Source organism: Labeo rohita, chromosome 20 (genome assembly GCF_022985175.1).
Source record: "Labeo rohita strain BAU-BD-2019 chromosome 20, IGBB_LRoh.1.0, whole genome shotgun sequence".
In the NCBI taxonomy this organism is placed as follows: domain Eukaryota; kingdom Metazoa; phylum Chordata; class Actinopteri; order Cypriniformes; family Cyprinidae; genus Labeo; species Labeo rohita.
The window spans coordinates 21,707,117-21,727,946 of NC_066888.1; the positions used below are offsets into that span (position 1 = coordinate 21,707,117).

Below are 20,830 nucleotides of genomic sequence, written 5' to 3' on the forward strand. Positions count from 1 at the left end.
TTCAGTGCACTACCAATCTGCGGTCCTCTCAGTTTAGAGGCTAATACTAAAAAAATTCCCTGATAAATTTGATAAATTAGATTTCTGTTGTAATGGATGTGCAAAATGCTAATTTGGAGAGCAAGAGAATTGAGTGTGTGGCATCAGTCACATCAGGTTACAGTCTGATGCATGGTCTTTTAATCTGATTGCACAGTTGGGTGCACAAATAAAGCTAGACACAAGATGTCCAGAAAAAGTTATCAGGAATCAGAGATTGCGAACTAAAGAGAGACACAGAGAGAAAACCATAAAGACAGCTTTCCTAAATTCAGATTGTTACCTAAACATCACTGCTGCTTAAAAAAAAAAAAAAAAAAAAAAAGTTGCTGCTGCTAAGTGGTTGCTGACATGTAGTACTTTTTTGAGAGTTATGGCTCTGCAGTTCTTACTGTTTGTTCTTGTTTTCCCCATATGACAAAAATATTTTTTTGTTTGGCATAAATATACACAAATATACACATATTTTTTCTATCCAAAATATATATTTTTAAACATCACAAATATATATTGCTTGCGTTCTCTGTTCTTTTTCTCTATTCGTTCTCAATTTTTTTTTTATTACATTTCTTATCTATCTCATTTTCTTTATATACACTACCGGTTAAAAGGTTTTGAACGGTATGATTGTTATTGTTTTTTAAAGAAGTCTCTTCTGCTCACCAAGACTGCATTTATTTGATCCAAAGTACAGCAAAAAGAGCTAAATTTTGAAATATTTGTTACTATTTAAAATAACTGTTTTCTATTTGAATATATTTTAAAACGTAATTTATTCTTGTGATATCAAAGCTGAATTTTTAGCATCATTACTCCAGTCACATGATCCATCAGAAATCATTTTAATATTCTGATGTGCTGCTCAAAAACATTTATTATTATTATTATTATAATTATTATTATTATGTTGAAAACAGCTAAGCAGAATTTTTTCAGGTTTCTTTGATGAATAGAAAGTTCAGAACAGCATTTATCTGAAATAGAAATCTTTTGCAACATTATAAATGTCTTTATCATCACTATTAAATCAATCAATTTAAAGCATCCTTGCTAAATAAAAGTATAAATTTTTATAATTCCTTTTCCAAAATAATAATAATAATAATAAAAATACTGACTCCAAGAATGTGAATGGTGTAGTTTTCTATTGATCAAAGAATCCTGAAAAAAAAAATACTCAGCTGTTTTAAATATTGATGATAATAATAATAATAACTAAATAACAATAATAATTACATTTCTTGAACAGCAAATCAGCATATTAGACTGATTTCTGAAGGATCATGTGACACTAAAGACTCAAGTAATGATGCTGAAATTTAGCTTTGATTACAGGAATAAATTACATTTTGAAATATGTTCAAATAGAAAGCAGTTATTTTAAATAGTAAGAAAAATGTTACTGCTTTTGCTGTATTTTGGATCAAACAAACGGCGAGCAAAAGAGAATTCTTTAAAAAAAAAACATTAAAAATCTTAATGTTCAAAAACTTTTGACTGGTAGTGTAAATTCATAAATATCCGTTTTAATGTTTGGCAGTCACTTTCTATCAGTGGCTGCAGTAGCAACACTCGGCCACTTCCGCAGTATCATAGCAACGCTATTGTAAACAATACTCTCTCATTCAGCGCACTGTGTGATATGTTTTAAACCAGTGCTTATTAACGCAACTGAAATGCACCAATCCGAACCTTTTGCGGGAGAAGAGGTAGACGAATCTGGACCGTCTGTTGAGTCTAAAAACCAAGAGGAGAGAATTACAGCCCGTCGCCTCCGCATAGCCGCACGAAATGAGGCCGAAACACGGTAAACATTCAGCTCGAGTTCATTAGCTCGGTACCTTGTTTCAGTCGTTAGAAATAAACGTGGTCAGATCTTTAAAAAAAATTCTAGAGGATTTAAAAGTGCAATGAAAATCTTACATATTGTATTTTTTGCAGTCAAGAACTTGGCGAAGATTCCCAGGGAAAGGAGGATGTTCAAGAAGAAACACGGAAAAGTCAGAAGGAAGTGGAGAAAAGTAAAAGGGTCGGTCTCTGCATTTAAATATATTTTTTTCAAATGTAACGTCTTGCTTTTATTCTATTCTATTCTGTTCTATTCTATACTATTATAATATGATAATAAATGTGATCCTGGATCACAAAACCAGTCATAAGGGTCTTTTTTTTTCAGAAAAAAAAATCATGAAAGCTGAACAAATAAGCTTTCCACTGATGTATATGTATTTGTTAGGATAGGACAATATTTGGTCGATTTGAAAATCTGGAATCTGAGGGTGCAAAAAAAAAGAGAATCGCCTTTAAGGTTGTCCAAATGAAGTTCTTAGCAATGCATATTACTAATCAAAAAATAAGTTTTGATATATGCACAGTAGGGAATTTACAAAATATCTTCAATGGAATGTGATCTTTTCTAAATATCCTAATGATTTTGGCATAAAAGAATAATGTATAATTTTGACCCATACAGTATTTTTTTGGCTATTGCTACAAATATACCCATGCTGCTTATGACTGGTTTTGTGGTCCAGGGTCACAAATATTATACAAGCAAATACTGTAGTTTTGAAATACTGTAGTATTGAATATTGTGCACATAGACTGTGTTTCCGTTTTCAGTCCTTTTCTCTGTTCTTTTTGCAGCACATGACAAAATTACAAAGTGATGGCCTAGAGTTGGTGACCAACATTCAGGTAGCTGTAGATGCCAGAGAATCTGACAGGAGAACGGAGCTAGAGGAAGCATGTCGACTGAGGTACATGAAATGAAAGAAAAAGTCTTTGAAATTGCACCTCTGTAAAGTTTGTATTCACACTAAAAACGTGTCATTTGATCCTATAAGGAGAGAAAAGCTGGAAAACGAGGCCAAGTCCAGCCAGGAAAAGTTTGAGGAGATCACTCACAAATGGACGGATGCTAAAATGAAACAGACCCCACTAGATCTAAGAGATGCTCTGAACAGCCAGCAACAACTCTGTGAACAGATTTTAGCGGACAAGAATAAACTTATCAGTGAGCTGCAGCAGGTGAACTTCAGTCTGCAAGAACTGCATGCAAAAACATAGACTGTTAATCAAGAGTAGGCCCTAATAAAGAGTGTTTTTGTGTAGGAACTTAAGGCAAGTGATGATCGCTTTGTGAAGGACCTGAAAAGACAGGCTAAAGACATAGACCTGCTAATTGAGAGGATGGAAGAACAGATCTCAAGTCTGAAAAAGTCATATCGAGAGGACCTGCAACAGATTGAGGTGTTGTACTGCCACCTGCAGCCTACAGTCTAAATACAAATTAGCATTTCACCCTCTTTTGGTTCTTCTGATATGTGACCCTGGACCACAAAACCAGTCTTAATTAGCACAGGTATATTTATAGAAATGGCCAAAAATACATTGTATGGGTGAAAATTATCGATTTTTTTATGCCAAAAATCTTTAGGATATTAAGTAAAGATCATGTTCCATGAAGATATATTGTAAGTTAATTTTTGATTACTAATATGCATTGCTAAGAACTTCATTTGGACAACTTTAAAAGCGATATGCTCAATATTTAGTTTTTTTTTTTGCACCCTCAGATTCTAGATTTTCAAATAGTTGTATCTCAGCCAAATATTGTCCTATCTAACAAACCATACATCAGTGAAAAGCTTATTTATTCAGACGATCTATAAATCTCAATTTAAAAAAATTGACCCTTATGACTGGTTTTGTGGTCCGTGGTTACGTATGTTTGGTTTAATAAGAAATGAGCAATTACACTATGTATAATGACTATTCACCTGTCATTTATTTTCTGTGAACATTAAAGAACTCGTATGATGAGGAGAGGAGAACATTGCTAACCAAACACAGGAAGAAATGGGAGCATCAGATGAAGGAGCGAAGCGAGAAAGAGGTACAGTACGTAAAAACACACATGGATTAAGTTCAAAACACACTGAATTGAATCCAATTTGAATGTGAATACAGTTTTGAGAATATCATCTTTCTCTGCAGCTGAAGAACATGATGCAGGGTTTAAGTCTCTTGGAGGAGCATGAGGACTTGCTGCAAAAGCTGAGGGTTCATAAAGCTGAAGAATACAACATAGATAAAATCAGAATGGATACAGAAGTACAGGTAAATGTGAAATTAATTATGAGAATAACTCTGTAACTGTACAGACTGCTAACTAAATGCTAGAGTAATGCTACAGGTACAAATAAAAATCTGCATTTGTGTTTGTCTGTGTGTGCAGAATTTAAGAAAGAAGCTACAAGAGGTGAAATTCAACTGCCATCTGAATGAAGAAAAACTTGATTACAAATATGAGGTGCTAAAGAAAAGAGAGGAGGAGAACGCTATCTTAAAATCCCAAATGAAGAGGAAAATTATTAGGTATTATCAGTTTTACAGATTAATTTTAGTACACCGTTACAAATTTGAGGTCAGGAAGATTTTTTTTTACAGAAATTAATATTTGTATTCAATCAAAAGTACAGTTTTGAACATTGATGATGACAAGTGTTTCTTCAGAACCAAAGCACCATATTAAAATAATTTCTGAAGGATAATGTGACATCGAAGACTAATGGGGAGTAATGGCTGTTGAAAATTCATCACTTGCCATCTATTAATCTTTTTTCAGAATGCAAGATGTTCTCAACAACCTTAAGTCTAAATGCGCCAATCAGGAGAAGCAGTCAAAAGCAGAGGAACAATCACTGGAAAATGACTATGCACGCATTAAACAACAGTACAGAGACATGCAGAAGAAAGCAAGGTGAGTGCATTTCCTCACATCATGACCTAGAAAGACATTCAGACAGTCCCAGGACAAACCTTGCTTTTGTGTGTCTGAACAGACACTTTGCAACACTCGATGCGGAGCGTTTTGAGAAGCTGTGGTTGATGAGTGAAGATGAGGCGAAGGCCCTGGCACACAGGGTGCTGGAGACAGACCGAATAATTCACGAGCAGCAGCTGGGTCTGGCTTGGGTGTCTCCTCCACTTCCTTTCATGGAGCGCTCCGGCCCGATTGAACATAAGACTCTCAGGACGACCTCACAGGCAACTGCAGATACCCTGCAAGTAGAAACAGGAGGAGACTTAGTGGAGGAGTCTGAGAGTCTGGAGGACACTAGTAGTGGAGTGAACAGGAGAACGGTGAAGAGAATTCTGGATCTGCTGTGTGACGAATTGGTGAGTATTTGATTGTTTAGTTAGGGATAATTTTGACTGCTTGAAATCGTGAAAAATGAAACTTCTTGAAACTGTTTCATGTATTTTTTAAAAATATGTCTTAATTCTAGAATATGCACCTTTTTTTCCCCCGGCGCAAATATTTGTAAATTTTATGGATCAGGCTTCTGGTCTCATCCGCGTCCAGCTATTTTTAGCTGTACAAAACAGCTTGTTTTGCTGCTTGATATTGCAAATTGGTGGTTCTTACCATGTTATTTTAATGTATTATGTTAATTATTAACACACACGTTTGTAGTGCAAACGGTTTTACTGTTTACTGCACATTGTTATTCTTCTCGCTATTTCCTTATAGCTGATGAAGATAATGAAACTCACCCATATTAAGTCTCACCCATATTCTTACGTCCGCTTGAAGATAAAGGTGGATAGAATCTTATTATGGCCATAAAGGGATTTACTCACCCTCATGTTGTTCCAAACCTGTATGACATTCATTCTTCTATGGGACAGACACAAAAAATATATTTTACAATGTTTAAACTATTTTGTCCATATTATGAAAGTCAGTGCGGTACAATGTTGTTTTAGACCTATTTACTTTCATTATATGGACAAACTGTTTTTTCAGAAGTGCAAAATAAAAACCAATTTCAACAATTAAAACACTATGAATCTTTAAAACAGGAGAAGTTAAAAAGTCTCAATACAGAACAAGCCAGAAATAGAGAAATCCTTGCTGATTTAACTTTTCAACACTCTTTAAAATTAGGAAAAAGTAATTAAAGAGACACCATGAATACAGGGTTTCTGTGGATCTGTGGATATATCTTTACACAAATTAAGATCCTAAAAAAGTCTTAAATCTGAGCAGAAAGTTTAGATTCATAAATTCATGGCATTAAATGTTGCACACATTGCAAAAAAGAAATTTCTTCCTCAGTAATTTTGCTTTCCAATACAAATATCTAAACATCCTTAAATCAAGATTTAAGATTTATTTACTTGAGACAAATGTAAATACAGTCTTTAAAAAAACTGAACAAAAAAACTGGGTTTATGCCTAAAACAAGAACAAATATCTGTCAATAAGGAATGAAAACTTGTTTTCTCTTTCAATTAAGATGATACTAGTTGTTGCTTTAATCACAAATTCACTTCATTTAGATCAATTTTACAGAAAAACGTCTCATATGACATTTTGCTTTACAAGTAAAAAGATTTGCACTGGAAAATAAGACTAAAATGCTGAGGAAGAACATTGATTTTTTATTTATTCATAATCTTTAGCTTTATAAAACCTGCAGAAACCCTGTAATAGTAAATTCAATTGTTTTTCTTTTCAAACCCCTCTTAGGAGGCAGCAAAAATCCAAAAATCACTATTGTATGTGAAACTATATCTACTCTATCACCACATTTCCTTTTACAAGTCTTGCAATATTTTATTCTATCTCTTTTTTTCCAGGGTTTTCTCGTAGAGAGTAAACTGCTGAAGCTGGTGTCTCATCTGGAGAAGAATGAACAGTCCCTTATAAAACTAGATGCCATTTTCTCAGTAAGTGCAATTAGACCTGTTGGTTCTCAACAAAGATCGGCAAACTTCCAAGGGAGCTAACAATAAGTCTTTCAATTATTTAAATTTACTTGTGTTGACATGAAGATATAAAGTATGACATCTTCAGTTTCTTTTTTATTTCAGCAGAAGCACCAGAGGTACTTTTCAGCCTAGATAGAAGAGGTTTTGAATTTAATCTTGTACAAAGAGGAGCCTTAGAATCAAAAAGGTTGAGAACCATTGAAAAACCAAGTTGATTTCTTCTTTATTGTATGCACACAGGTAATAGGAATTGAGAGTGAGAAGGATGTGTATAAAATGGCTGAGTTCTTAATGAATTACAGACAACATGGCCGAGAACAGAGGGAACTGATGGAGGTAAAAGTGGATCCCATTGCAGCTTAACCTCTGCCACTCTGGAAACAAAACTAAATATGCTGCATTTCTCTTTTGTGGTTTTCTTTAGGAAGAGGAGACCAACGATCAACCCTCTGACTTTATCCATCATAACGACCTATTAGTGGCTCTAAAAGATTTTACCGCCCAACACTGCAGACACCAGTCAGTGCGCTTGCATTTTAAACATAAAAGTTTGTGCTGTCATACATATTCCTTATAATCAACTATTTGTTATGCCCAGTGATGTTCAGGCCTCACATAAGAGCAGTGTGTTGGGGTTGGATATGAGAGATGACTCTGAGGATGCAGCGTTTTGGGAAAGCATAGCTAATGTCATCCCAGAGTCCAAGGTCAGGCTCTGGAGTGCTCTAGATACAGCTCTCAACAAGTACCAGTAAGTGTGCATTTTTGTATTCAATAACTATAGCATACTGCACCCAAATTTATATTTGGACTCAGAGAAATGAGCATTAACAAGAATGCTTTATTCCCAGTACTGTACTGACTGAAAGAGCTGAGCTACTGGTGGAAACACAGGATGTACAACAACAGAATACTGAGCTCAGACAGCTGCTGCATCTTTATACAAGCTCCAAGGTGACTGCCTGAGTGTTTTACGTGATGTTAAAGTTCAGTTTGGCTGTTATTCTCAAATCATCTAACTTGATTTCTCCTGATAGGCCAGTGCTGAGCCAGAGATGCAGCCCATGAGGATGAGGCGGTTCCCCATGTGATATGCTTTATAAAAAAAAAATAAAAAAAAAATCTGTATTTGCAATCTAAATAATATGCATGTCAACACTTGAAATGTTCAAGCTCAAGTTAAATTAGAGAGACAGGAATAAACCATTCTCAACAAAGGAATCTGGATTTTTTTTAAATATAATTGCTAAGCATGTATGCAGTGCATGGACTGCGAAAGGAATTGGTCATTTGGTTCAACAAGTGACACAGAACTGCAGTTTCCACTTTTCAACACTAGATGGAGATGTTCCGACATGAATAAGTTTAATAGCTTGTAGTTGATTATTTATATTCCAAATTCGTGATATAAGAATAATTCGTTTATATGTATAAGTGTAAAAAAAAGATCATTTGATGATCATAATAAATTCCTCCCAATGGTAATGTTTTATGACTGAGTGAGATCCTTAGATTGGAATGGGTTTTCAAAAGACGCAAACGCAACGGTCAAAGACGTCCGTTTTTGCGCATATTTACTCAGAAGAGCTATGGAAAAGCAGTGGCATGAAGAGGCAAGTTTCTCTACAGACTGCAGTCCAAACATAAGTATGTTTTATCACAAATGACCTTTATATTTGAACATGTGTCCAAACTAATTGCAGTTTTATGTTTTAAAGTAGCACATTCAGGTTTGACAAAAAAGTTACGGAACTTCGCGTTTAATAACGTGAGGTTGAGCGAGATGTCACATGCTTGTATTATTATGCTAATTAAGAAACATTACATTTAGTTTAATAAAATGACAAGTATTAATATACATATTTAGTTTATTAATTTGTGTTTTGGCTAAAACAATTATATTTCTCTATTTTGTTACATTTTTCCACCATTTTATCCGACAAGCAAATCAAACAGGACACAGGAGAGTGGATTAACTTAAGTAGACTTATTTTATATTATTATATATCACTATTTGGACTTAAACTATTATTATTATTATATGTAAAATACAGTATCAGTTACATGTGTAACCTTGGTGTTGATGTGCATTTATCAAATATATGTCACCCTCATTATCCTGGGCAATAGAGGGTTAACACTCTATTTGGTTAGTTACCCGGATGCGCGGCCATATTGGCGATAGTCGGACGTAAACATAAGCATGGATTACAGTGGATTAAGCATGGATTATTGAGTTAATGTAGGCCTACTAGTGAATACTTTGTTTTGCTAATTTAAACCACAGAAAAAAACGTGTGGAAGCTGCTAAATCATATAAAGAAGGACTTAGTAAGCAGGAAAGGGCACAATATTTTGACAAACTAAATAGGTGGTAAAGATCCACTGAGGAGTATTAATTAAGACAATAGCCTAATATTTAACCTACCTGACTGGAAACTATAAGAACAAACATGAATGTTGTCAAGATTCTTGCCCTGAAAATCCTGGTTCAGTTTGGCCAACCACAAACACCTTTAGTTCCTCAGCTTTTTTGCACTCTTCTTCTTGATTTGTTGTAACTTTTGGCAGTCTATAGTACTCCAAATGTTTTTCCTGGTCCGACCGATTAGTACAGCTCTAAACATAACACTCACTGACCATTTTCAGCCGCAATAATTTGCAAAATATGTGAGATTTGCTTGGTTCAGTGGCACTATTTACGCTTAGTGCCGCCAGTATGGCTCTATAACTCTGGAAATTGATCTCAAAGATCAAGTTACTCATTGACATGTTGCTTATTGTAACCTAGATTAATTTTGTTTTTGTTTAAAACTCTGGATTGTATCAGGTGACATGTGGGAGTTCCCGAGGACCCGTTATGTGGACTGTAACGGCTCAGAGGCGAGTGAGGAGACGGAGATTGCTGTGAATATTGGTGGTGTCAAGCACATTCTCTACGGGGACGTGCTGAAGCAATATCCCGAGTCGCGTTTGGCAGAGCTGGTAAACCGAGCCATGGATTCCACACAAGAAGATCTCTGTGCGCTCTGTGATGACTATGACGACTCAAAGCGAGAGTTTTATTTCGACAGAGACCCAGAGGCCTTCAAATGCATCCTAGAGCTGTATAACCATGGAGAGATTCATATTAAGCGAGGAATCTGTCCCATGCGCTTCATGAGAGAGATGGACTTTTGGGGGATTGACGCGGAGTATCTGGACGAATGCTGTATAAGTAGTTTAAATGAGGTGCAAATTGAGCTTGAGGAAATAGCAGAGAAGGTCAAGAACATCCTGGATGACCTGGAGGATGATGCAACGCTCACTAGAGCCCAGAGGTGCCAAGTATTCCTCCTGAAGCTCATGGATAAACCAGAGTCATCTTTAGCTGCCCGCATAATTGCAGTGGCATCGTTTGCGTTTATCCTGCTCTCCTCTGTGGTCTTGTGCATTGGCACCATCCCAGAGCTCCAAGTGAAAGATGGAAAGGGTAACCTCATGGAACACCCAATCCTTGAGTCCATCGAGACGGCTTGCATCATCTGGTTCACCTTGGAATACATTTTGCGCTTTGTGTCCTCTTCAAACAAATTGTGCTTTGTGTTTTCCTTCATGAACATAGTAGACTTTCTAGCCATCGTGCCATTTTACGTAGTGCTGATTCTGGGTGCTGCTGAGATGGAGCTGGCCAGTGTGCAACAGGCAGTGCAGGCGTTGCGCATTTTGCGCATTGCACGCATTTTCAAACTCGTGCGCCACTCATCAGGTCTGCAAGCTCTCGCCGTAGCGCTCAAAAAGAGCATGAAACAGCTGAGTCTGATGTTCACGTATATGAGCGTGGGAATTTTCTTGTTCTCTGCACTGGAGTACACAATGGAGGAGAGCCACCCAGAGACTATGTTCACCAGCATCCCACAGTCCTTCTGGTGGGCTATCATTGCCATGACCACTGTGGGCTATGGAGACATCTATCCTAAAACAACGCTGGGCAAGTGTAACGCTGCTGCAAGTTTCCTATGTGGCATTGTAGCTATCGCATTACCAGTTCATCTGATCATTAATAACTTCGTCATTGTTTACAATAAGCAGCGTGCGCTTGAAAAAACTGCAAAGCATGAGATCGAACTCATGGCGTTACGTGTGAAAGAGGAAGCTCAGGAGCGTCCGGAAGCTGCAAAAATGCCATCACAGGCATCGGTTGTCAACAGCTCGGTGTGGGATAGTGCTGGTGCGTCCACATAATGAAGTGACCTGCATATCTCGTTACTTGGTGATACGGCAAATGTGTCCACAGACCAACTGTCTACAAATGCAAGAACAACCAGAGAATGATTCATCAACTTCAAAATAATAAAATACTTAGGAACTAAAAACCATTCAATATGAACATTTATCCATAGCTTGTTTGTTTGTTTTTATTCTATCTATCTATCTATCTATCTATCTATCTATCTATCTATCTATCTATCTATCTATCCAGTGGCAAAAATGATCAATCTCTTTCAGAGAATACACCTCAAAGCATTAAGAATCAAAATCAATAAAACTTTTCATGCCAGTCATCAAAAGTTAAAGATTTTAAAATCTAAAATCTATCCACCGTATTTTTCAATGTGGAAGTAAGCCGTTTTTTGTGAATGTGTAAGACTTCTGGTTCATTAGGCGCTGTTATGAAATAGCGAGAAGAATAACAAAGTGCAGTAAACGGTAAAACTGTTTGCACTACAAACCACTGTGTTCATAAGTATGATAATACATTCAAATAATATGGTAAGACACCATTTTGCAATATCAGGCAGGAAAACGAGCTGTTTTGTAAAGCTAAAAATAGAAGCAGATGAGACCGGAAGCCTCTCACATAACATTTACAAATGGCCGCGCCCGCTCGTACGGCGGATAATGCGATTTATTTAATACCTAAACATAGTATTATATTTGTAATCCGCATGACTAAAAAATACATATTCCAATACTGCTTGAAATGTTATGTTAAGTTACTAGGATTAAATAAACATCGTAAACACCTAAAACAGAATATATTTGTGTTAAACGTTATCTGATAAACATACAAACAGCGTGTGGACTGCAAAAGCGTTCAGGGTATTCCAGATTTATCACGGGGGACAACTTGTTGCTTTGCTGTTTCTACATTTCAACACTAGAGTGAGATATTTAGACATAAAACGGAGGTGCTGCGTGTGCAATACACCACTGGACGACTGCTGCTGTTGATCCAAACGACAAGCCTAATTTAAAAGTGCTTTCTATTGTGCATTTATTTGTACTAAGTGAAGCAGTGTTTTTAAAAAAGAAAAGCTTATGTTTGGTCGAATTTTTCATTTGAAACATTTCTCTAATTAAACAAATATTTAAAAAACTGTATGAGTGTAAAAAAGTTTAAGAAAGAGTAAGTGGCATGAGATGTTGTAAGTCTATATTTTTAAATGTACCCCTGTCAGTTATATTCACGGTAAGCGAGTATATGTTTTATGACTGCATGAGTTGCAGCCTGTTCTTGGTCCTTCAATCCGAAAACATAAATTATGACTCTCCACCCCTCCCTTCACGCCTGCTCCATCCCCACAAACACACATTCACACACACTCAACACACCTTAGTTCTGCTCCTGTCACCGTCTTTACCCGTCACGTTGCGCTCTTTCGGATTTATTCTGCTCTACACACGGACATCATGCAGCTGAAGTCAGAAGCTTTTTAAGACTTTCTTCACAGGTTTTGATCCAAACATATGTAAGTTTTTAATCACAATTGACTGTTTACATTATAGAACATTAAAACATGGGGCGCTCGACTTTGTTAATGCGAATACGAATTAATGTTGTAAATATGTGTTGAATCCTTAGGTAACAATTATTTTTAAAAATGATTTTAAATAAAACCCATTTCATCTTAAGTGACCAAAACGAGTTTTGTCCACCTTCTTGCTAATTTACAAAATTGGAAATGGGAAATTGGGACTATTTGTCACAAAGTTGTCAAGGCTGTATCTCAGTAACTAGTCCTAGCATTGTATGTTGGTGCCAAAAATCAAAACCATCTTAAATGTAGAATTTTTATTAAAATGTTAATACCGTGTCGGGAGACACGGTATTCTGCTCTCAGGAAAAAAGTTATATATCATAACGGGGCAAGTTGTCAGAAACATTTTAAATGTAATAAATTTATACAATATAGGCCTAAAGTTTCCTTTAACCCCTGGTGAAAAAAACAGCATATGCTGGTAGGTATGTTTTGATGCTGGAATGCTGGTTAGGTAGGTTTTGATGCTGGTTTAAGTTGGTCCTTTGCTGGTTTATGCTGGTCCTTAGCTGGTTTAAGCTGGTCCTTTGCTGGTTTTTGCTGGTCATGTTACTGGTCAAGGACCAGCATGAACCAGCAAAGGACCAGCATAAACCAGTAAAGGACCAGCTTAAACCAGCATCAAAACCTACCTAACCAGCATTCCAGCATCAAAACATAGCTACCAGCATATGCTGGTTTTTTCACCAGGGACATTTTTGTTGTCCTAGAATTTACATTTATCAATTTAAATTCTGACAACTTACCCCATTGTGCCAAAAAGTAAAAAAGAGAGAAAGAAACACATTTTGAAAATATGCATTTCGATCTCTCCTATAATGTTTATCAAGTTACTCATTGACATGTTGCTTATTGTAACCTAGATTAAATGTTTTTTTATATATTTTGTTTTTGTTTAAAACTCTGGATTGTATCAGGTGACATGTGGGAGTTCCCGAGGACCCGTTATGCGGACTGTAACGGCTCAGAGGCGAGTGAGGAGACGGAGATTGCTGTGAATATCGGTGGTGTCAAGCACATTCTCTACGGGGACGTGCTGAACCGATATCCCGAGACGCGTTTGGCAGAGCTGGTGAACCGAGCCACGGATTCCACACAAGACGTTCTCTGCGCGCTCTGTGATGACTATGACGACTCAAAGCGAGAGTTTTACTTCGACAGAGACCCAGAGGCCTTCAAATGCATCCTAGAGCTATATTACTACGGAGAGATTCATATGAAGCGAGGAATCTGTCCCATGTGTTTCATGAAAGAGATGGACTACTGGGGGATCGACGCGGAGTATCTGGACGAATGCTGTATAAGTAGTTTAAATGAGGTGCAAACTGAGCTGGAGGAAATAGCAGAGAAGGTCAAGAACATCCTGGATGACCTGGAGGATGATGCGACGCTCACTAGAGCCCAGAGGTGCCAAGCGTTCCTGTGGAAGCTCATGGAGAAACCAGAGTCGTCTTTAGCTGCGCGCGTAATTGCAGTGGTGTCGTTCGCGTTCATCCTGCTCTCCTCTGTGGTCATGTGCATGAGCACCATCCCCGAGCTCCAAGTGGAAGATGCCGAGGGTAACCTCGTAGAACACCCGACTCTTGAGTCTATCGAGACGGCTTGCATCATTTGGTTCACAGCGGAATACATTTTGCGTTTCTTGTCCTCTTCGAACCAAGTGCGCTTTGTGTTTTCCTTCATGAATATAATAGACTTTCTAGCCATCATGCCTTTTTATGTAGTGCTGATTCTTACGCATTTGGGCACTGCTGTGATGGAGCTTGCTAATGTTCAGCAGGCAGTGCAGGCGTTGCGCATCATGCGCATTGCACGCATCTTCAAACTTGCGCGCCATTCATCTGGTCTCCAAACGCTTACATTCGCTCTCAAAAGCAGCTTGAAAGAGCTGGGTCTGCTGCTCATGTACATGAGCGTGGGGATTTTCCTGTTTTCCGCGCTGGGGTACACATTGGAGCAGAGCCACCCGGAGACCATGTTCACCAGCATCCCACAGTCCTTCTGGTGGGCTATCATTACCATGACCACTGTGGGTTATGGAGACATCTATCCTAAAACAACACTGGGCAAGTGTAACGCCGCTGTCAGTTTTCTGTGTGGCGTAATAGCTATCGCATTACCAATCCACCCGATTATTAACAATTTTGTCATTGTTTACAGTAAGCAGCGTGTGCTTGAAACCGCTGCCAAGCATGAAATCGAACTCATGGCGTTACGCGCGAGGGAGAAAGCACAGGAGTGTCCGGAGGCTGAAAGAACGGCTTCGGGTGGCAGTAGTTCGGTGTGGGACAGCGCTGCTGTTAGCGCGTCACAGAGTGACACATATATCCCGTTACTTGGTGATACAACAAATGTGTCCAAAGACCAACCTACCCATAAATGCAAGAACAACTAGAGAGTGATTTGCGCTTGTCCTCTGTCAATACTTCAGAATAATAACACAGAACTAATCAATATGAACAGTACACTGTGATTACAGCCTGGAAAATGGCTGAACTCGATCAATAATCCTTAAACTCTATCTATCCATTTGTCAATCATCTATCTAATGTTTAAAAATGTAGTTGATGTAACTCTAACCGTCTGTTCAACAATCAATAAATCGTTCCATGCCAGTAAGCAAAACGTAGTTTTTAATATATAAAAAGTCTCTTTATCAGGTTTAATTGCCTTTTATTAAAGGGATAGTTTACCCAAAAATTAAAATTCTGTCATTAATTACTCACCTCTTATGTTGTTCCAAACCTGTACAACCTTCATTCATTTTCGGAACACAAATTAAGATTATAAAATTTGAGAGCTTTCTGACCCTGCAAAGACAGCAACAGTACTACCACGTTCAAGGCCCAGAAAGCTATACAAACAACCTTAAAATAGTCCATGTGACATCTTTGGTTTAACTGAAATTTGTTCACGTTGCAAGAATTTTAAGATTAACGACATATTCAACAATTTCTTCTCTTTCACATCAGGCTCTGCCACACTTTCAGGAGAGTACCACCACCACTCAAAACCCGCCCAGTTGACCCTTCGCAAACAGCTTGATTGACAGTCGATCTGACCAATCATGACGCCGAATCCGCTATTCTGTAATGTTGTGTCTTGACGTCTTTCCACAGTTAAAATAAAATACGTTCTGATGTTCATTCATGTTTATTTCATGTAACAAAATAAGAAAAGACAATCAGTTTACGTGTCATTGATCTAGTAAGGCAATACAGTGTTCTGTCACAATACATTAAATAGACACAAAATGGTATTTATTTGAATTTATTTAAAAAATGACAAAATTTTAAAGCTGAGACCTTGTTTCATACCAGAAGTAACCTGCTTGTCTGTCGCCGTGTTGTCAGTTTCCTCTCTCGATATATTTTTCACTGCGTGAAAACATGATGTGTAGTGTGAGAGCAGCATTGTTTGTCGGACACAGCAACAGTAACTAAAGAAAGCGGAGTTTTGCAAAGGGTCAACTGATACTCAAAACTAGCCCAAATGCATTTTGGATGGGGTCCCCCAGTAAAAATCGCATGTTCCGGGGGTAAAAAAAGGTTGAAGCAGTTATATCACATTGATTATTTTAACAATATTTTTACTAACTTTCTGGGCCTTGAACGAGGTAGTTGCATTGATGTTTATGCAGGGTCAGAAAGTCCTAGGATTTAAAAAAAAAATATCTTAATTTGTGTTCCGATGATGGAAGGTCTTTCAGGTTTGGAACAACATGAGAGTAAGTAATTAATGACAGAATTTTTATTTTTGGGTGAACTTTCCCCTACATAGTAGCTAATAAGTATGTAGTGTTCAAAGCCTCAAAGAAAGGAATGAAATTAAATCAGTTACTAAGAGTCATTACTAATGTATTTATTTTTCAAGGAATATTAAAGTAAAACAAAACATAATAAATTAAAAGGGTTGATCATAATTGTCAATAAAATGTATTCAAAACAAAATTATTTGAAATCAATCATTTAAATCTTATACACATCAAAGGCTTCAAGACTCTTGTCTCTGAAGACATCTTACAGTAATGAGAATATCTGACTGGTCTCTTAACTGAACAAGCCTGAAGGAAGATTCAATTCAAATGACTTGAATTTATAATGGAATTAGAGCATTCTGAATCACAACTTAATTTGCATACATTTTTATACTGTTGTATATTTTTCAGTGATTGTTTAAATAAAATGAATATGTCTGTTTTACATTCTTTCCACATTAACCTGTTCTCCTCTCTCCTTTCTGTAGCCATTTGGCATTAAACAGCAGCTGATTGTTTATATTATTATTATTACTATGTAGATTGAGCAATAGCAATAGTTCAAAACTGTAAAACAAAATCATACATGTGTTTGCAAACAATATGTGCGGTGACTGAATGTGCATGCTATGATATGTCAGTTGATGTCTAAAACCCTGTGCTTTAGATATGTCAGATTATTTAAAGAATTCACTCTGATCTTGTCCGATACACCTATGAATTTACCTGTACTTATTCTCTCCTTAGTCTTTTTTTAATCTCACCTGCCCATTAAACAACAGTGTGAACCACCATCCCCCTCTGTGGGAGTTTGAATGATGTGTCACTAGAGGGTTTGAGTTTTGCCGCAGTGCTTTGAGCGTCCCTCGGGTGTGAGACACTCATTTGTTGGACGGGTGGATGTGGGTGTGTTTGTGTGTGGGTGTTATTCATTCTGTCTGGAGTGAATTAATGCAATGATTGTGTTTGTGCCCACATGGAAAAGTCTTTGTGCTTGTGTGTATGATGGTTGGACACTGAGATATGGCTTAGATCTGGCATGTGGGTGGACAAAAGAGCAGCCGGTGCTAATAGCCAGTAATCACTGACCCCACCACCACAAGTAAATCAGCACAACGCAGTATGGCTAAAATGGGAAATACAGGCCACATATCAGTGTCTACAACATAAATAACAGCGAAATGCACCTCTATAACTCTCGGACCATCATGTTATTGCCCTGCTCAAAGGGAAGCATATGTTCCGTGCAGCTGACGGCATTCAAAATCTCAATTGCACATGGATCAGTATTGAGTTACACACACTACATTGTAACCAGAGCATACAGTCAGCCCCCCCTCCACATCAGACACATTTTGGAATCTCAAAGCCGACTGCTTCTCAACTTCTAAAAATAAGTTTCTCCTCTAAGAGTTCTAGGAGGTAAAATCAGCCATTACACACAAGCCATTGCCAGTTTCTTACAAATTGCTTGTTTTTTTCAGAGGTCATTGTGCTTGACCTTTTGAAAGTTTGTGGAAGTACAAGCATTTATTTTTAAGAGACAATGAGGTGTGAGCTAATAATGTTGCATAGTTTATGTGAAACCCTGTGCTGAGGAGGACAGAATGTGAATAACCGGAATCTAATGAAAATAAATATAACGACTATTTAAATTTGCAGATTCTCTTACAGAAAAAGGCAAAAGCAGCTGCTGTGATTTAAAAGGAGTGAAAATGACAGCACGAAAGAGATCTTCCTTCACAACAAGAGTAATTTTCAGAAGAGAAAACTGAGAAATTGCACAATTGCTACTTAAAAGTTCTGTAAAAGCCCCCTTTTTTCTTTTAGAATAAAGCTATTTCTTCACAAAATGAACTTACGCAAGTGCTCGCCACACTTCAGGACTGTGGTTAAATCTGGAGAAGAATAATCACAGTTATCAAAACTGACCTTTACTGATGGTGGGAAAATAGGGAAAGAGAATGAGAGAGAAAACTCAGGGGCTTTTAAAATAGGGTCTAAGGGCTGAGGGGCAACAAAAGAGAGCTAGGAGGTCAGCAGAAAATTTCGAGAGAAAAGAAAAAGGCTTTTACATAAAGTGTTTGTAGAGCAGTCAAAGTTCACAGATTAGGTTTAACTAGCCCTATTTATTGTGAAAGTGCTTTAGGAATAAATCAGAATTTCTGTTTAGGTTGAAATATCTAACACAGGATATACTGTCAAATTAATATATATTTTTCAAACAATATTTAAAAAATGTAATAAATGTTGAAAAAATTAAAAAATATATATATATATATATATATATATATATATTGTCATACATGTCATATTTTCTAAACTGTGCGAATAAACTGTTATAATGTGAGAAATGTGTCTGAATAGATTTATATTAGTCAAGTCAAGTCAAGTCACCATTATTTATATACCGCTTTTAACAATACACAGTTGTGACAAAGCAGCTGTACAGTGTTAAATAGGAAATATTGCATCAGTAATGCAAAAGAGCAACAGTGAACAGTCAATTTCAGGTAAAGGTAGTTCATCATTGGATTCAATGATGTCATCATCTAGCTCAGTTCATCTAGCTCACTATATATATTAATATGTATAGTCAAACCAAAATGTATTCAGACACATTTCTCATAAGATAAAAGTTCTCCATCTTAATAATGAAAGATAACTTTGATAAAAAGGTATGTAATGGATTAAAATCAACCAAAACTTCAGACAACTGTTAGTATGACTATATTTACACAACTATCAATACTTTATTGACCAATTACCAAGCAATTAATGCTTAATTTTGTTACTGTTAGGCGATGTTTCTTTAGAAAAACGAATGATTTATACCCTTTTTAATGTTACGTTTGGTAATATTGGTGTTGTTGTTTTTTCTCATATTAATATTTTGAGGAGACACTGCCTCCCTTGCCACATCTCAGCCATGGTTTATAATCAATCAAATCCATAATTTTGAATCCCAAACCATTCCTTACCCATGGCATTCATGTGACAGTGAAATAAGCACTTAAAACATCCAGAGCAGTTTGTGGATTTAGTGAAATCAATGATAAAATGAGTTATGTTAAGAGAGTTAAGTGCAGGTTATTGGGAAGATGGCTAGGCGCCACAGCCACATTAAAAACACACGGTACTCAGCTATGCTGCTATGCCACCCTGTTTGCTAAATGAGGATAAAAATGGGACCATGAAGGAGAATATAAATAAACTGGATGGTGAACACTTAACTTCCTGTTGACAGACGACATCAAGTCATATATAAATGATGCCAGTAAAGTTATATGTGCAGTGTTTAGCCGTCAATATCTCCTCAGTGCATGAAAAAGACACGTGGCTCTTAGGGAGCCATTCCTCACCACCCCATGTCATCTCAGCTGCTGTGAGGAATCTCAGTCCAGTAGGCCTCGCTCCACATTACAGGAAGTGACAGTCACACTATGGTCTGCTCGCAACAGCAAGGTCATCCTTCGAACGGCACAGACAAGCTGAGATTGAAAAGCCTAGTAAATCCCTGCTCTTAAATCTTATGGCGGCACTCTCTGTCTACAATATTCCCGCCCTTCAATTGAGCAAGACACCACAAAAGACACAATTTTATTGAAGATATATTTCACACACTGTGCTTACATTATCAGCAGACGCCTAATTAAGGAAATTGGCCATGAGTGGCAGGGCTACCCGGGTCCAGAGCAGAGCAGGTCCATTACTCTGGATAATTAATTACTGGTATAAAGCAGACTTATGATCATATTTCTCTCAGGATATGGGCAATATTCTGAGCACAATGTTTTTGGCAAAGAGTTCTTTAAGAGTTAGCGTGACCTTTTTAAGGCTATCTGACTAATGGATCAGTGTTTTAGACACTGTAAAAATTCAGCAAAATTTACAGTAAAAAAACAGCAGCTGCGGTTGACGGAATTTTTACCATTAAAAATACAGTAGCAATGTTTTTGGTTTTAAGGTTTGAACTTAGATTTTATATTTAAATACCGTAATTTCATTAACTGATACAATGTTAATATACCAACCTACTGAAGTGCTGAAATCTGTTTTGTACCTTTGTAATACACTGATGACCACCAAAAGCAGATGGTGATGAGAAAGTCACATGATGAGCCAAAACCCATCACAAGCAGATTTTACACATTAACATATAGAAGGTGCACAGTGTCATTCACACAAACACTAAACACCATCATGGTAACACATGAAACTGAAATAATGCAATGAACATTTATTTAACAACATTAGATTTAACATACAGCTCTAATTTACAAAAACTGATAAGAAAAAGAAGAAACATAGTTGTTTCAATAAAAGAAAAAAACCCATCAAATTTGAAATGTAACGCAGGGAATTCTGGGAATGTCAATTTACAGTTATTCACTGTAAATTATACATTCTTTTTCACTTCCAAAATTATTTACATTAATTTGAAATAAAT

The 20,830-nt window shown here is 36.9% G+C and overlaps 3 protein-coding genes across 3 annotated transcripts; all 3 read left to right on the forward strand.

Moving 5' to 3' along the window:
- Positions 1-1,599: 1,599 nt before the first annotated feature.
- On the forward strand, positions 1,600-8,511 carry drc1 (dynein regulatory complex subunit 1 homolog (Chlamydomonas)). The gene is made up of 16 exons (XM_051139554.1): positions 1,600-1,846; positions 1,981-2,068; positions 2,686-2,798; positions 2,886-3,069; positions 3,154-3,291; positions 3,851-3,937; positions 4,039-4,161; positions 4,280-4,419; positions 4,670-4,804; positions 4,887-5,223; positions 6,691-6,780; positions 7,063-7,158; positions 7,247-7,341; positions 7,421-7,573; positions 7,674-7,776; positions 7,860-8,511. Exons 1-16 carry the CDS (start codon positions 1,716-1,718, stop codon positions 7,911-7,913), a joined length of 2,067 nt encoding a protein of 688 aa, XP_050995511.1. The 5' UTR covers positions 1,600-1,715; the 3' UTR covers positions 7,914-8,511.
- On the forward strand, positions 8,425-11,048 carry LOC127183482 (potassium voltage-gated channel subfamily F member 1-like). Its single transcript, XM_051139557.1, has 2 exons — positions 8,425-8,469; positions 9,653-11,048. The coding sequence occupies exon 2, from the start codon at positions 9,658-9,660 to the stop codon at positions 11,044-11,046; it is 1,389 nt and encodes a 462-aa protein (XP_050995514.1). The 5' UTR covers positions 8,425-8,469; positions 9,653-9,657; the 3' UTR covers positions 11,047-11,048.
- A 1,343-nt stretch (positions 11,049-12,391) lies between these two features.
- Positions 12,392-18,407, forward strand: LOC127183481 (potassium voltage-gated channel subfamily F member 1-like). The gene is made up of 2 exons (XM_051139556.1): positions 12,392-12,554; positions 13,541-18,407. Exon 2 carries the CDS (start codon positions 13,546-13,548, stop codon positions 15,016-15,018), a length of 1,473 nt encoding a protein of 490 aa, XP_050995513.1. The 5' UTR covers positions 12,392-12,554; positions 13,541-13,545; the 3' UTR covers positions 15,019-18,407.
- The last annotated feature ends 2,423 nt before the right edge of the window (positions 18,408-20,830 follow it).

Coding starts and splice junctions, on each gene's coding strand:
- drc1 (XM_051139554.1), top strand. CDS start 1,716: ATGCACCAATCCGAACCTTTTGCGGGAGAAGAGGTAGACGAATCTGGA. Junction 3,292..3,850: donor AGGACCTGCAACAGATTGAG/GTGTTGTACTGC, acceptor TGAACATTAAAG/AACTCGTATGATGAGGAGAG. Junction 4,805..4,886: donor GACATGCAGAAGAAAGCAAG/GTGAGTGCATTT, acceptor GTGTCTGAACAG/ACACTTTGCAACACTCGATG.
- LOC127183482 (XM_051139557.1), top strand. CDS start 9,658: ATGTGGGAGTTCCCGAGGACCCGTTATGTGGACTGTAACGGCTCAGAG.
- LOC127183481 (XM_051139556.1), top strand. CDS start 13,546: ATGTGGGAGTTCCCGAGGACCCGTTATGCGGACTGTAACGGCTCAGAG.